Source organism: Heptranchias perlo, chromosome 28 (genome assembly GCF_035084215.1).
Source record: "Heptranchias perlo isolate sHepPer1 chromosome 28, sHepPer1.hap1, whole genome shotgun sequence".
NCBI classification, from domain to species: Eukaryota; Metazoa; Chordata; class Chondrichthyes; order Hexanchiformes; family Hexanchidae; genus Heptranchias; species Heptranchias perlo.
In genome coordinates, this window is record NC_090352.1 from 7,110,709 (window position 1) to 7,126,401 (window position 15,693).

Consider the following 15,693-nt stretch of genomic DNA (forward strand, 5'->3'; position numbering starts at 1 on the left):
TATAGACAAGTCTGGATCAGCCTGAGCTGAGCATCCAGGGAAAAGGATGGAGTCAGTACCAAAGGAGCTGAATTTTTGGCGGGGGGGGGGGGGGGGTCAAAAATGATGGCTTTGGTCTTCCCAGTGTTCATCTGGAGGAAATCTGGCTCTTCTACAAGTTAATGTTGGAAATGGGGGAGATTGTGGTGTTGAGGGAAGTGGTAGAGAGGTAAAGCTGTGTATGATCAGCATACCTTTGAAAGTTGACCCTGTGGCTGTGGATGATGCAGCTGAGAGGTATCATGTAGATGAGGGGGCCAAGGATAGATCATTGGGGAATTTCAGAGACTGGAGATGCCATGGCTGCATTAACTGGTAGGAGGGGAACCAAACAATGATCGTCCCACAAAAGAGAGGCGGTGGATAAGGATGGCATGATTGGCCGTTTCAGTTATTGCAGAGAGATCTGGGAGAACGAGGGGAAATAATGAGCCGTAGTCACAGAGGAGGGATTTAAGTCGCATCCCAGTAATTGAGAGAGTTCTGTTGCTACGAGTCAGACAAAATGTCCGAACATCTGAGACTTTTTTTTCCGATTCTTGTGATTACCATAACTTCAAAGTGATATTTACACAAGATTGCATGTCCCACAGGACAAAAGTTCTATTTTTGTCACACTCCAGTTTTCTTTATACAGTATGCTGCTTGTACATTTATACACATGGGTCTCTGAAATGACAGCAGGGCTGTGATACCTTGGTTAAAATGGCAGCGTGTATTGTGAAACAAAGTGCTTAAATCTGCAATACACCAGATAACTAGAAGTAGCTCAGAACATAACTGAATAGGTTTAATGCATCCACAGCACGCTCACAGTCAATTGCAGGATAGCTGGAGTGGTTCAGGGTGAAGGAAAGATGAAAACCAAGCAGGAGAGGTTTGTATTAAATTGCAATAGAGCTGGAAGATATGAAGGAGAATTTAAATATATTTGGGATGGCATCATAGAAGCACTATCTGCCATAACCTGTGATGTTGACATAACTTCTAATGATCATGGTTTTACTAAGAAATGTAGTCTTGCTACCCAGTTCATGTCACAATTTAAGTACAGGAACGCTTGATTTCACACCAACCATTTGTCACTTATTGTAACAGCCAAAATGCCAGTGTGTTTTCTAAAAAAAAACGTAGATTTGAGCATAATCGTGTTGTACAGCAGCCACATTTCCATGATAGGTGTTGCAAGTATCAGGATTTCAAAAGGGAATGAGAACTGAAGTATTTAATCCATTGGCATTATGCCATAGTACACTAATACACTATGTTGTGAGCTCTTAGGACAAAGGTTCTCTTCCTCTGCCTTTCTGATCTCAGCTGAAATACTGAGAGCGCAGAGTTCAGCTGTACCCTCCAAGTAGGGAAGAGGAATAGAGTCAACTCTGGCTTCTGCCACACCTTGTATTGAACGGTGCAAAAACTGGCAGATGCCTAGGAGCTTATTCAAGTAATAGTGCACGGCAAGTCTTTTTTCAAATGGGGCATTTATGTTTTTTGGATTTGCTTTAGCATGAAGGTTCAATTTAAAGATGCTTCGTTAGTATGTAGGTTCAAATTATTATAAGTCCTACATCTGTCACACTCTAATACACTTTCAAAATGCCACTCTTTGTTATAGATGCAAAATAATCTTCTAAAAATAGAAAAGAAAGACGGTCATTGCCCTGGAGCCTAAAATTTACGGTTGCGTCTACTGCCACCGCTAAGCACACTCTGGTATTGCCACCGACAGGATGTGGGAGGACAATACTCACCCAATCCTTTGTCTGGTATATGTAATTTGAAACAGTCTGCACAGTCTGCAGCAGAGTAATTCAAGTTCTCTTGAATGTGTAATTTGATCCAGTGATTGTCAGGCAGGCTAGAGTTCAGACAAGGCACAGTGCTAACATGACTGATTTCCGAGAACGCACAGCGCTGACGCTCGCGAGTTCAGGGAGGAAGCTGTGAGGCCATGGAGGGATTTCAACATGAGAATTTTAAAATCAAGGTGTTGATGGACCGGGAGCCAATGTAGGTCAGCGGTAATGGGTGAACGAGACTTGTTGCAAGTTAGGATACGGGCAGCAGAGTTTTGGATGGGCTCAAGTATATTGAGGGTGGAAGATGGGAGGCCGGCCAGGAGAGCATTGGAATAGTCAAGTCTAGAGGTAACAAAGGCATGGATGAGGGTTTCAGCAGCAGATGAGCTGAGACAGGGACAGGGACAGGGACGCGCGATGTTAGAGGTGGAAGTAGGTGATCTTGGTGACGGAGCAGCTATGTGGTTGGAAGCTCATCTCAGGGTCAAATAGGACGCTAAGGTTGCGAATGGTCTAGTTAGGCCCAGACAGTGGCCAGGGGGAGGGATGGAGTCGGTGATTAGGGAACAGAGTTTGTGGTGGGGACCCCACAAGAAGAAAAAAGGGGAAATAGAAGCGATGGGCTCGGGTCCGGAGCGGCAGCCAAAACACCCGTGTAAATGGACACAGGGAAACTCAAGTTACATAGGTGTAGTTACATAGCAAGATTAGGATAGATATTTCCTGGTAATAAACAGGGAATAGAGAGGAGACAATAGGAGGGAATCCAAAGTTAAAGTCAGAGGTCCCATAGTGGGATAAGGTTAACGTGGATAGGGTGGAGTCAGCTTGGAGCTTCAACAAACTGATGTCCAGGTTCAGAGACAGGTGTGGAGGACAAGCCAATAGGTCACCTCCAATTCCATGTGCTCTCATTTTTGTTAACTATCATCTTATGTGGAAACTTGTGGAATGCTATCAGCATGATCTGATTTAACAACTCCCACCAAATAAGATGGCCTACAGTGCACATGCGTGGTTGGTGGCCTACAGTGCACATGCGTGGTTGGTGGCCTACAGTGCACACGCGTGGTTGGTGGCCTACAGTGCACACGCGTGGCCCAACACACTCTGGGCCCGAGTGCATACGCTAGTCCCTGGCACTAGTCACAGTGAAAATTTACACACCATTACTCCTGCCTTTTAACTGACCCCAAGAACTTAGAATCCTCTACAATTACCTCAATTGCCTGATTATACCACTGCTCCACAGGGAGTCCCTGACCAACGGCCAATCAACAATGATCAGTCGAGAAAAGAAAGGTTAGCCAGTGAAATCCCTTCTGTGCTCACCGGTGTAATGTCATTTCTCTTTCCAGACATGGTGTCCAATAAATTGCAGAATAGCAACGTGTTCACCATCGCAAAGCGGAATGTGGAGGGGCAGGACATGTTGTACCAATCCTTGAAGCTGACCAATGGGATCTGGATGCTGGCCGAACTGCGCATTCAACCTGGAAACCCCAACTACACGGTAAGAGTGTGCATTGCAGACGAGAGATTATTATTAGGTAACAATGTACCTAAAGTAGGGATCTGATTTTTGGGCACACCACTAAAATCCAGAATACTCAGGGTGGGATAAGGGCTCCACAGTTGGCTTCAGTGCCTCTGGGCTGGAGAGAGGAAATTAGCTACGATTCGTGCACCTCATCATTCCCCAGTAACCCCTTGCTGGAAAGTTGAGTGAAGGCAGGGATTTAGCTTGGATGTGATGGCTCCCAAGATTGAATAGCATGCTAAGACACTCCACCTCTAGATCTGAACATGAAAAATGGCCACTTGTGTGCAACGTTTTAGAAAGTGGCCAGACACTCATTGAAACGCACCCAAACACAAGGAAGAAAATTGCAGGGGTGGGGTGGGGGGTGGGGGGTGGTTGTTGATGGTGGAAACGTGCCCTGTACTGAAGTTGTACCTCACTCATTTATCTTTGCCTAATTGTCTACCTCGATGGTGAAGGAATTTGGCCCATAATGGATTTTCTTGTGAGTTGCTACAGTTTCCTCAATGTCAAATACACTCTGTCTCAGAACCTAGTTCAGGCCTGCTGAGAATCAGATACCACACACAAACACATCCAATGTGTAACAGTGATAATGAACAAGGGCATGTGCATTTATTCCCATTACAAAATACTGAAGGATCACCTTTTATTTTTCCTCTGCACTAAATGGAACTTGTTCATTATTTTCTAATTACTTAATTCACTTAACCATTATGGCAATGTGCTGTGGAGATCAGTAATAAAGTACTCATGGTTTTTCATTTTCAGTTAAGTGTCATTGAGAGGATACATTAGTGAGCAGTTAAAGAATACACTATAAATGATTGTGGGTTCAACTCCCACTCCAGAGACTTGAGTACATACTCTAGGCTGACACTCCAGTACAGCACTGAGGGGAGTGCTGCACTGTTGGAGGTGCCATCTTTCAGATGAGACGTTAAACTGAGTCTGACCTCTCAGGATGTATAAGATCCCATGGTACTATTTCGAAGAGAGCAGGGGTGTTCTCTCTGGTGACCTGGCCAATATTTATCCGTCAGCCAACATCACTAAAACAAATTTTCTGGTCATTATCTCATTGCTGTTTGTGGGATCTTGCTGTGTGCAAATTGGCTGCCGCATTTCCTACATTACAACAGTGACTACACCAAAAGTACTTCATTGGATGTAAAGTGCTTTGGGGCGACCTGAGATCGTGAAAGGTGCTATATAAATGCAAGTCTTTCTTATACCAATGACTACCAGTTTGACATTTTTTCCATTTCTCACTCCAGCTATTCTACGGTCCATCTGAAATTGCCAATTAATACCAAATTAAGAGCCGTTTTGCACTGTAGCCCTAGAATGCTATTCTCTCCACTTTATGAGCACATTCTTGAAGTTGTGCAGGGTAATCCGATGAGATTATTTATGGGACTTTATCGTGATATTGTAAAATTCACAGAGATTAACAAATTATTAATTTCAGGCATAATCGAAAGGGATCCCCCCGAGCAGGGGAGTGCTCCAGGTACTTCATAATCTATTACACAGTTCTAGACCTCAGGGTTTTGAACAGGTTCCTCATGTAGGAAAGGATCAGTATGGGTAACAATATGTCCGATTATGGAATGGTGTGCCCAGGGGATGTCATAGACCAAAAGATGCCTTTTTCTATGTCACTACATAGGAGCATCAATAAAAGTTCCTGCTTCAAAGGGAAAAGTTATTCATACAAAGTTCTGTAATTTGACTTCTCCTCAGCAGTCGAGGCTTTTACCTCGAGTAAAGAGGTAAAACAGTCTATTTGTAGCTGCAGTCATCTCAAGAGGCAGCGCCTTCACATTTATCAGTACCTGCATGATTGACTCATCTGAGTCCCTTGCTTGGCCAACAGATAACTCCATAGAGTTCAGGACCTGAGATAATTGAGAATTCTGGACCATAGCATGCAAAACCTAGTATTCCAAACTACCCAGCAGAAAGTCTTTCTGCTTCTAGACTGGTTCCCAGTAGTAAAAGATTTGACGTCCCCTGGCATCCCCTTGGCAAATGCGGACATGGATCTTGCCCAATATCTAACCGGGATAGACAACATCAGGGCAGACTCTACGGCCTCATGATTCATCCTCATGGAAGATCCATCTGGGGAGACGGACTTGTTTGAATTCAGTTTTGGGCACCAAACTTCGGGAAAGATATATTGCCCTTGAAAGGGGTACAGAGCAGATTCACCAGAATGATACCAGGGCTTAACATGAGTTCAGGTTGCATAAACTTGGCTTGTATTCCCTTGAGTTTAGAAGGTGGAGGGGTGATCTAATTGAAGTGTTTAAGATGATAAAGGGATTGGATAATGTAGATTCAGAGAAACTATTTCCTCTGGTAGGGGAATCCAGGACAAGATGACACAATCTTAAAATTAGAGCTAGGCCATTTAGGAGTGAAATCAGGAAGCACTTTTTCACACAAATGGTGGTTGAAATCTTGAACTCGCTCTCCAAAAGGCCGTGGATGCAGAGGGTCAATTGAAATTTTCAAGATTGAGATCGATAGATTTTTGTTGAATAAGGATATCAAGGGATATGGAACCAAGTCAGTCATGATCTAATAGAATGACGGGATAGACACAAGGGGCTGATTAGCCTTCCTGTTCCTGTTCCTGTCAGTGAACTGGCTGGACGGTTTCCCCAATGCAGGAGGCAAAGATTTCTAGATTAATTTCCTCCATTCTCCCAAATTTTATGTACAATAAAAAAGATGCAGGAAGAGTGAAAGTTATCTTGTCCAGTGGCCTTACCAAACTGTGGATCTCAATGAGCTGTGGTGGGGGGGGGTGGGGGGGAGAAAATGATCAAACTCAAAAACCTTGCAATTGAGGGCCTGGTGATTGAAAGGCAGCAACTGTGAGAACAGGGTTTCCCAACTTTGGACACTGTGATCAGTTCCTGATGGATGACTTCTAACAATACAATGATACAAAGTGGAAGAAGTTTTGTGCAATGGCATTCCACAAAATGCTATTTCATATGATGCATTTGTTCAGTTGCATTTTATAAATAGAGTTCATATTATGGCCTGTTCATGTTTGGTTTATTAGCAGACCATTCGGTGTCCTCTTTCATGCAATCTATTTGGAAATCATGTCCACTTCACTGCTTCCCAGTTGGGACCTTAATTTAGTTCTTCACTACTCAATGTACCAACTATTCAATCCTCTTGGATTGAGTGGACTTAAGTTTCTTACATGGAAAACTACAGTGTTAGCTTTAGTTTCAACTCCAAGTTAATGAATTGCAAGTGCCTATTGTAGACCAATCATATCTAATTTGACATTCTGATCAAGTAGGTCCCTAGAATCACCCAGTTCCTACCAAACATTGCTTCCCTTATTCATTTAGGTTGATATTGTTCTCCCATTGTTTTACCTACCACCACATGAATCGAAAGTGGACAGTCATTTCCACTATGTAGATGGTCTAGATGCTTCAAGTTACTACGGGCATCATATGAAGCAGCTTTGGAAGCCTCGATTGTCTCGATTCCTACGGCTAACTGATGGACAAACAATAGGTAGCTAAGGGGGTGATTGAATGTATTCTGCACTGCTACTATCTGACAGGGAGGAGGCCGGGTAAAAGTCAGTTTACCAGTTTATGGTTTAACCTGCTCACCTCTGCATCTGCTTCCGATTAATAGTATTTGCAAAGCTGTTATTGAAATGATCCTCACATTTTAATCATTACTGTAGATTTGACTGCTGTACCCAAAGTCTGTCTTCACAACTAATGGTACAGCTTCTCTGCAGGGGCCTGTCCCCCTCATCTCTCCAAATTATACTACTGTTGCATGTTCCTATAGTGTGTGTGGATGCTTAAATGAAGAAAGACTGCCTACCTTATAAAGCTGTCTTCATTCTTCAAATTATGTGCACGATCCAAAAATCACAATCCTAGGTGTAGGTTTCAAGGTTAGGAGAATAGTAATGGTTCTAGTTTAAGTTTAACTTCAACTTCAGGCCAGAATCAACTGGGGCAATGGCACAGAGTCCTGGGGATTTATATGATGTGGGATGAGGAGGGAACAACGTGTGGCAATGCCTATCTACAATGTCATGACAACACTTTTGTGTGCCTGCAAAGCACATGATGTCTCAGAATCAATCGAGTCAAGGTTTACTCTTACAGAATAGATTCTATAAGGTGGACCATCTATCTTGCTCACTGGTGAAAGGTGTTTGCATTTCACAATCAGTGACATTGGAGTTAAATGTAGTGTAGCATTATACCACCCAACAATGAGTCCAAATCAGAACCTCAGAAAAATCTGTGACTTTTTCCATTTATCATTGAGTGAGATTGCCAAATTAGAAACAATATCAAGAGTAAAATGCCTTGAGGAGGAAAAAAAGCATAGGAATGAGTTTGAATTGGTTGCAGTCCTTATTGAATAGACTGACCGATGTGAATAAGAGGAACATCTTATCCGTCTGACTGATTAAAAAGGAAATGGATGAATGTCAGGTAAGAGTTCACCTGTATATGATTTAAAAAAGAGACTAGGGAAGGAGCTAGGCTTCTACATAGCTGCCACTCGTGTCACTGCTGTACATCTTCTGGAATAATAACCAGGAGAGCGCCAGGGAACCTCAGGCTTTCATTTCCATGATACAGGACCATGCTACCCTGAAGGTAGCAGGACAGGGTAGTTAAGGTGTTTAAAAAGCATACAGGATACTTTATTAGCCGAGGCATAGAATATAAGAGCAGGGAGGTTATACTAGAACTGTATGAAACAAGGGTTAGGCCACAGCTTGAGTACTGCGTACAGTTCTGGTCACCACATTACAGGAAAGAGGTGATTGCACTAGAGAGGGTACAGAGTAGATTTACGAGGATGTTGCCAGGGCTGGAGAATTTTAGCTATGAGAAAAGATTGGACAGGCTGGGGTTGTTTTCTTTGGAACAAAGGAGGCTGAGGGGAGATTTAATTGATGTATATAAAATTATGGCAGGACTGGATAGAGTGGATAGGGAGAACCTATTTCCCTTAGCAGAGGGGTCAGTGACTGGGGGCATAGATTTAAAGTAATTGGTAGAAGGATTAGAGGGGAACTGAGGAGAATTTTTTTCACCCAGAGGGTGGTGGAGGTCTGGAGCTCACTGCCTGAAAGGGTGGTAGAGGCAGAAACCCTCAACTCATTTAAAAAGTACTTGGATGTGCACCTGAAGTGCCGTAACCCATAGGGCTACGGAACAAGTGCTGGAAAGTGGGATTAAGCTGGATCGCTCTTATTTTGGCCGGTACGGACACGATGGGCTGAATGGCCTCCTTCTGTGCCATAAATCTTTGAATCTCTACAAATCATACTCTATGCCAGGAAGTCAAACTTGACAAGTAAAAAAAAAATTGCTTCAGATTTAAAATTAGGCTCTGTAATCGGTTGATGGTATCGTGCTTCTCTGTGCAGCCGTGAACCTTTTCTGCAGGAGATACCAATAGCTCAGTTGAAGGGGGGGAAGTTCTCATGTAGTCAATGCTTTGTAGAGTGAATTTTGTGGCTTTGTGCCCCAGCATATGTGAAGTGTAACAGGAGCAGACTTAAAATTCAGAGCAGACTGAAGTGGCCATTTAGAGTTTATTTCCGAAGACTCGTGCAATTTTGGAAACTTCCCATTAGCCCCCTTATATAAAAAAAAAGCTGCTCGCATGGAGTATCCATTTGCAATGTTCTGCCTTGCCACACACACACACACACACACACACACACACACACACACACACACACTTATTGAATGTCGCTGTACATATAGTTGGTATCCTGCTATATTTTTCCTCTCTGTAAAGCACATTTTGTTTTTCTGCAACTGGTGACCTGTTATAAAATACTACCCAACATCCAATTCATAGCACTTTACTTGCTGTCTCATTGTTTCTTTTAAAACAAAGGAAGAAGGGAGAACTGGGTGGTACAATGCGGTTAGACACTGGTCTTCAACCTCTGGGAGCTCTGCTCAATCCAGCTGAGACTGACGAGATGAAAATCTCCTCCATCTGTTGGCTGGCAAGGTCCAGTTTCTAGTGGGCATGAGGCTACAGAACTAAACTATCCCTAGTTTGGCACTGTGGCAATATCACTCCAAGAAGCAGTGTGGGAAATGGTCAGATTTGTGCAGTGTGGGGCACTCTTCCAAGGTACATTGTTAGTGTAGAGAAGAAGGAGCTTTGCTGTGTGTCAGGTTGTGTTATACCTGACCTGGGAGTGCTTGATGCTGGGTGATTGAAATAGGAAGAGCTCCATTCCCCTGCAGTAACATCCCTCACCTAGCTGAGCACGTTTAGAAAAAAAACAGAAAGCTTTTCTCTATTTTAGGAGTGGTTAATGGTTTCCCCTATGCCTCAGATGGTTAAAGTAGTGATTAGCAATAAGCAATACAGACCAGGAAGCTCCCAGATCCAATCCCCAGTATGTGCTGAGTTACCTGATTTGAACAGGCATCATGATTGGGGTGCTATAAATGGCAACAGGTGGTTTATGAGGGTAAACCAGCAAGGATTCCTGCTTTTGATCGATATCCAGTAACCCCTGATGAAGTTAGGGGTGGATTGGGTCAGATTTAGCAGTGATGTCCCCTATTGTTGAATAGCCTGCAGGCACTCACTAACTTGACTCGTATTTAAGGCCCTGCAGGGTGACTAGCATCTCCAACAAGGGGTTAATGCCTTCCGATAAGGGCAAAATTGTCAAAGAAGCAAGAGGATAAAAATGCTGCTTAGAATCTTTGTTCTTTGGCTGGCCTTGGCAGCTTGGGTGTTAATTATGTGCTGAATTTATGCAGTTGAGTGGTGTCTATGTGCTTGTGTTACCTGGTGGTAGTGAGGGAGAAGAATGTGGCTGTGTTCCAAGGCTGTGTAGGGAGGCCTGTCTGACCCTGACTTCAGTACAAGGACTCACCTTGGGCTTCCCAGGGTCCCAGCTCTTCATGTCAAAACTTAATGAGAAAAACTAAAACTGATCATCCTCATCACAGACCCTTTCATATCCTGGATAGAGGCGTAAAATGGTTCCCTCCAGTTGATTGAAATGATTGCCATAGTATTTAGGAAGGAACGTAGCAACAGGAGTAGGCCATTCTGCCTCTAGAGCCTGTTCCGACATTCAATTAGATCATGACTGATCTGTATCTTAACTCCATCCGCCTGCCTTGGTTCCGTAGTTCTTAATACCCTTGCCTAACAAAAATCTATCAATCTCAATTTTCAATTGACCCCCCCCAGCCTCAACAGCTTTTTGGGGGGAGAGTGTTCCAGATTTCCACTACCCTTTGTGTGAAGAAGTGCTTCCTGACATCAGCTCTGAACAGCCTAGCTCTAATTGTAAGATTACCCCCTTATTCTGGATTCTCCCACCAAGGAAATAGGGTAGATAGAGAGAAACTATCAAATCCTTTAATCACCTTAAACACCTCAATTATATCACCCCTTAATCTTCTACTCGAGGGAATACAAAATTTCACCTATATGGATGAAAATTATTAGACCATTAAAAGTGGACATGAATTTGAGATCAAATTTAACTCCAGTCTCTTTTTTTAAAAAATTATACTATTTTAATGTTAGCTACAAGATAAACACAGAAACCGTGTGCAGGCAGAGTAGAGTTTGTCCCCTTACATTCTGTCCAAAGCATGAGAGGCCACATCAGCTCTTACTCGACCCATCTGTGGTTTGTACCAAAGGTTACACCCACAAGTGAGGGATCCCTGGAATTTGTGCAGGTTATTCTCCAGACAGAATTTAAGATTCTCTCAGCCATGGCCTGACTGGATTAATAAACAAGCAAGTCGGGTTTACTCGCATATAAACGTCAACTTCTACAGTGTTTAAGGGAACAGACTTCACAGTATGTTTTAAGTACTGCTGCATACCTCTGGAAGACGTTAGAAACTGATAGGCTGAGGCAAAAATACCAGCCTTTAATTATATAATTTTACATGTCATACTGAATACTTAATGGGGCTTGTCAAACAAACTGCAGAGCCAGGCTTGAAGGATGTTCTGCATTTTAAGAATAAGGCATGTCATGAGGCTATAATTTAATTAGGCTGCACTGTGCAAAACTACCCTTGTTAAACATTCGCTACTCTGATGAGCTCTTCGAGATGCTGTGCTTTGGACGAAATGCACTTAATTTAAAATTCACATCAGCCATACATCACTTAACTCAGAATCTATAATAAGCAATTGAACTGTGGCGCTATGTAATTTTAGTTTTCAGCGTGTTAGGTAGAATTGATTTGAAGTAAATGTTAGCAACAATTTTAATTTGATTATGGCAGAATGCGCCAATTCTAATTTTAAAATAGATACGTAGGCAGGAAGCACTTTACCCAGTTTAAGGGCTGAGATGAAGACACAGAGATAGAATTTCCACGGGGGTTCTCCCAATCATCCGAGTGAGTTTGATGGAAATCCTGGAGAAACAGTGTTAACGCCCGTTTATGCAATTTCTCCAGGGTTTCCACTGAAATTATGGTGGATAATTGGGAGAATCTCAGTGAAATTCTAGGCAAGAGACTGTAAGAGCATAGCCCTCTCATTATATCATTCCCTCTTCCCCCCCCCCCCTCCCTTCCTCCTCTGTGATTGGCTCTTAGAATCATAGAAAGGTTACAGCACGGAAGGAGACCATTCGGCCCATCGAGTCCGAGCCAGCCCTATGAAAGAGCAATCCAGCTAGTCCCACTCCCCCAACCCTTTCCCTGTAGCCCTGCAAATTTTTTTCCTTTCAAGTACTTATCCAGTTCCCTTTTGAAGGCCATGATTGAATCTGCCTGCACCACCTCCTCGGGCAGTGTATTCCAGATCCTAACCACTCGCTGTGTTTAAAAAAAAGTTTTTCCTCATGTCAACTGGTTCTTCTGCCAATCACCTTAAATCTATGTCCTCTGGTTCTTGACCCTTCCACCGATGGGAACAGTTTTTCTCTCTCTACTCTGTCTAGACCCTTCATGATTTTAAATACCTCTATCAAATCTCCTTGCAACTGTCTCTGTTCCAAGGAGAACAACCCCAGCTTCTCCAGTCTATCCACGTAACTAAAGTCCCTCATCCCTGGAATCATTCTAGTAAATCTCTTCTGCACCCTCTCTAAGGCCTTCACATCTTTCCTGAAGTGCGGTGCCCAGAACTGGACTCTTGCTGGAATATGATCCCAAGGACGCTGCCCACTCTCAAGTGGCCTGCCCAAGTTCCCATTCTGTACGTGTGAGCTTAGATGGTAAGTGTTTGCAGACTGTTCAACAGTCAGGACCATTATAGCCAAGCCCTAACCTGTCCTCTAATTTATAATGTCCAGTACGGGTCACTGGGTAGTGATTAGGAGTGGAAACGTTGGCTGATTCTCCACCCCCTCCCTGCCCTTCCTAGCCCAGGCACTCTTTGATCAATTATAGCACTGCTGCCATTGCACTTACTGAGATCGGTTATTTTAGCACGGACTGAGGATCAAGCCTGGGACCCTCCGACTGCCATTGAGGATTCCAATACTTACTTACTAAGATTGTTATTTCGAAGTACTGGAATACTGGCTGCACGGTGAAGCGCCATGGGACATTTTACTACATTAAAGGCTCTATATAAATGCAAGTTGTTGTTGCTGCATTGCTACTGACTAAACTGTGATGGTTTGAAAGATTTACGTTCCTTCCTGTCAGAATCTTTCAGTGTTCACATCACAGGATGGCTGGGAATTATATTTTGTGCTTGGTATTTTTTTTTTGCCTGCAGTTATCAGTTTTTTTTACTATTAATGCCATTCGTGATGATTTCGGGAGTATTTTTGGTACGCTAGAGATATCATTACATCACATTCTAATTACTGGAACTGTTTCTTTTCCGAAACCTCATTCAAAGAGAATGTTCAAAGCCTAAGCATTGTAAACCCACATCACACAATGACAGCGTGATTAGCACTCTCACTGACTCCAGCTGCACTGGAACAAGTCCACAGAGGACATAGTGGGCCATTAAATCCACCCAACTTCCACTTAGTCAACTTACATATTACATAGTATTTACAGCACAGAAACAAACCATTCGGCCCAACAGGTCTATGCCGGTGTTTATGCTCCACACGAGTCTCTTCCCACCTTACTTTGTCTCACCCTAGCAACATATCCATCTATTCCTTTCTCCCCCGTATACTTATCTAACTACAACAACAACTTGCATTTACATAGCACCTTTGATGTAGTAAAACGTCCCAAGCCACTTCACAGGAGCATACCAAACAAAATTTGACACCAAGCCACGTTAAGGAGTTATTGGGACAGATGACCAAAAACTTGGTCAAAGAGGTAGATTTTAAGGAGCATCTTAAAGGAGGAAAGAGAGGTAGAGAGCGGAGAGGTTTAGGGAGGGAATTCCAGAGCTTAAGGCCTAGGCAGCTGAAGGTTTGGCTGTCAATGGTGGAGAGATTAAAATCGAGGATGAGAACGAGGCAAGAATTTGAGGAGCGCAGAGATCTCAGAAGGTTGTACGGCTGGAGGAGGCTATGGTGATAGGGAGGGTCGAGGTCTTGGAGGGATTTGAAAACAAGGATGAGAATTTTTAAGTCGAGGCGTACCCAGACCGGTAGGTCAACAAGCACAAGGGTGATGGGTGAACAGGACTTGGTGTGAGTTAAGATACAGGCAGCAGAGTATTGGATGAGCTCAAGTTTATGGAGGGTGGAAGATGGAAGGCCGGCCAGGAGAGCAATCTGGAGGTAACAACGGTATGGATGAGGGTTTCAGCATTAGATGACCTGAGGCATGAGCGGAGACGGGCGATGTTACATAGGTGGAAGTAGGCGGTCTTGGTGATGGAGCAGGTATGTGATCGGAAGTTCATCTCCGGGTCAGATAGGTCACCAAGATTGCAAACTGTGTGGTTCAGCTTCAGACAGTGGCCAGGGAGAGGGACGGAGTCGGTGGCTAGGGAACTGACTTGTGGCGGGGACTGAAGACAATGGTTTTGGTCTTCCCAATATTTAGTTGGAGCAAATTTTTGCTCATCCAGTACTGGATGTCAGACAAGCAGTGTGACAAATCAGAGACAGTGGAGGGGTCGAGGGAGGTGGTGGTGAGGTAGAGCTGGGTGTCGTCAGCATACTTGTGGAACCGATGTGTTTTTGGATGATGCATCTACGCTATTTGTCTCAACTATTCCACGTGCTAGCAAGCTCCACGTCCTAACCACTCTCATTTCTCCTGAATTCCTTATTGGATTTCTTGGTGACTATCTTGTATTTATGGCCCCTAGTTTTGGGCTCCCCCACAACTTTACCCAATTGGTTACATAATTAACTCTGTTTATACTGTATGTTTATTATGAAGATCCAAGTGATATTAAATGCATCTGTGGGCCTGCTGCACTCGTGAGTAGGTTGCAATGTGAACCTCCCTTTTTGAGTACCATGAGCATCCTGTCAGTCAAAAAGATGCATTTTAAATACAGAAGCTCGTACTCTATTGTTGATCATGGAAGGCTTCTTTTACACACGAGCTCTTAATATTCCACATACTGTAAGCTTCCATCTTTCTTTCCTTTCACTTGTATTCAAGCCAGCACCTCTGCGCGATCTCTGTGAACATTACGAAACTTCTCTCTATCTTTGTGAAAGTGTTAAAATGATGCAATTACTTTGATTACCAGCAGCATTTTCTTCGCTGCTGTCCTGCAGATGCACATTATTGCTGGAGTATAATGATCAGCACTGTACGTCCTCCACTTTTTTCAGGAAACTGACCATTCCTCATGTGAGAGTCTAGATGGTGACTCTCAGCTGGCCATCCCACCATGAAGGCCATGTAGATCCAAGCTCAACCCTGTCCTCACTGACAAACACAAGCCCTTTCCATGTAGTTCATTGGATAAAGATTAGGAACTGGACCCCTGGCTGATTCTGCCACCCCATTCCCAGGTTACGAACCTAGGGATACTGAGGCCCACTTTAGCACCGCTGCGATCAGTTGAATCAGCACTGGCCAGGCATCGAACCGTGGGCCTGTATGCCTTTACCCACTCGGTCATAGGGTGAGCTGGCATTAAATTGATTGAAGTACTCACATGAGTTGCTGTTTTATTCATTGGTCTTAGTATTCGAAGAGTAGCAGCATTGAGTACATTCTGATATGTGTGATCAGTCCTAAATTTGATTAGCTTTTTAAAAGAAAAAAAACCTAATTAGATTTCCTTTTCTGGCCTTGGCTTGGCTGTTTATAAATCATCGCACATTTGTGCCTGATCAGGAGTGTCATTTTCAAACAACAGAGCAAAGAAGAT

At 43.5% G+C, this 15,693-nt stretch overlaps 1 protein-coding gene across 3 annotated transcripts in view; it reads left to right on the forward strand.

The window, feature by feature from the left end:
• Positions 1-15,693, forward strand: part of ap2b1 (adaptor related protein complex 2 subunit beta 1) — a 201,366-nt gene that overhangs the window by 167,953 nt on the left and 17,720 nt on the right. For all 3 annotated transcript variants that reach the window (XM_068007982.1, XM_068007981.1, XM_068007983.1), the window contains one exon: positions 3,200-3,354. In XM_068007982.1, the coding sequence (XP_067864083.1) occupies positions 3,200-3,354 (155 nt within the window). The remainder of the gene's footprint in view (positions 1-3,199; positions 3,355-15,693) is intronic.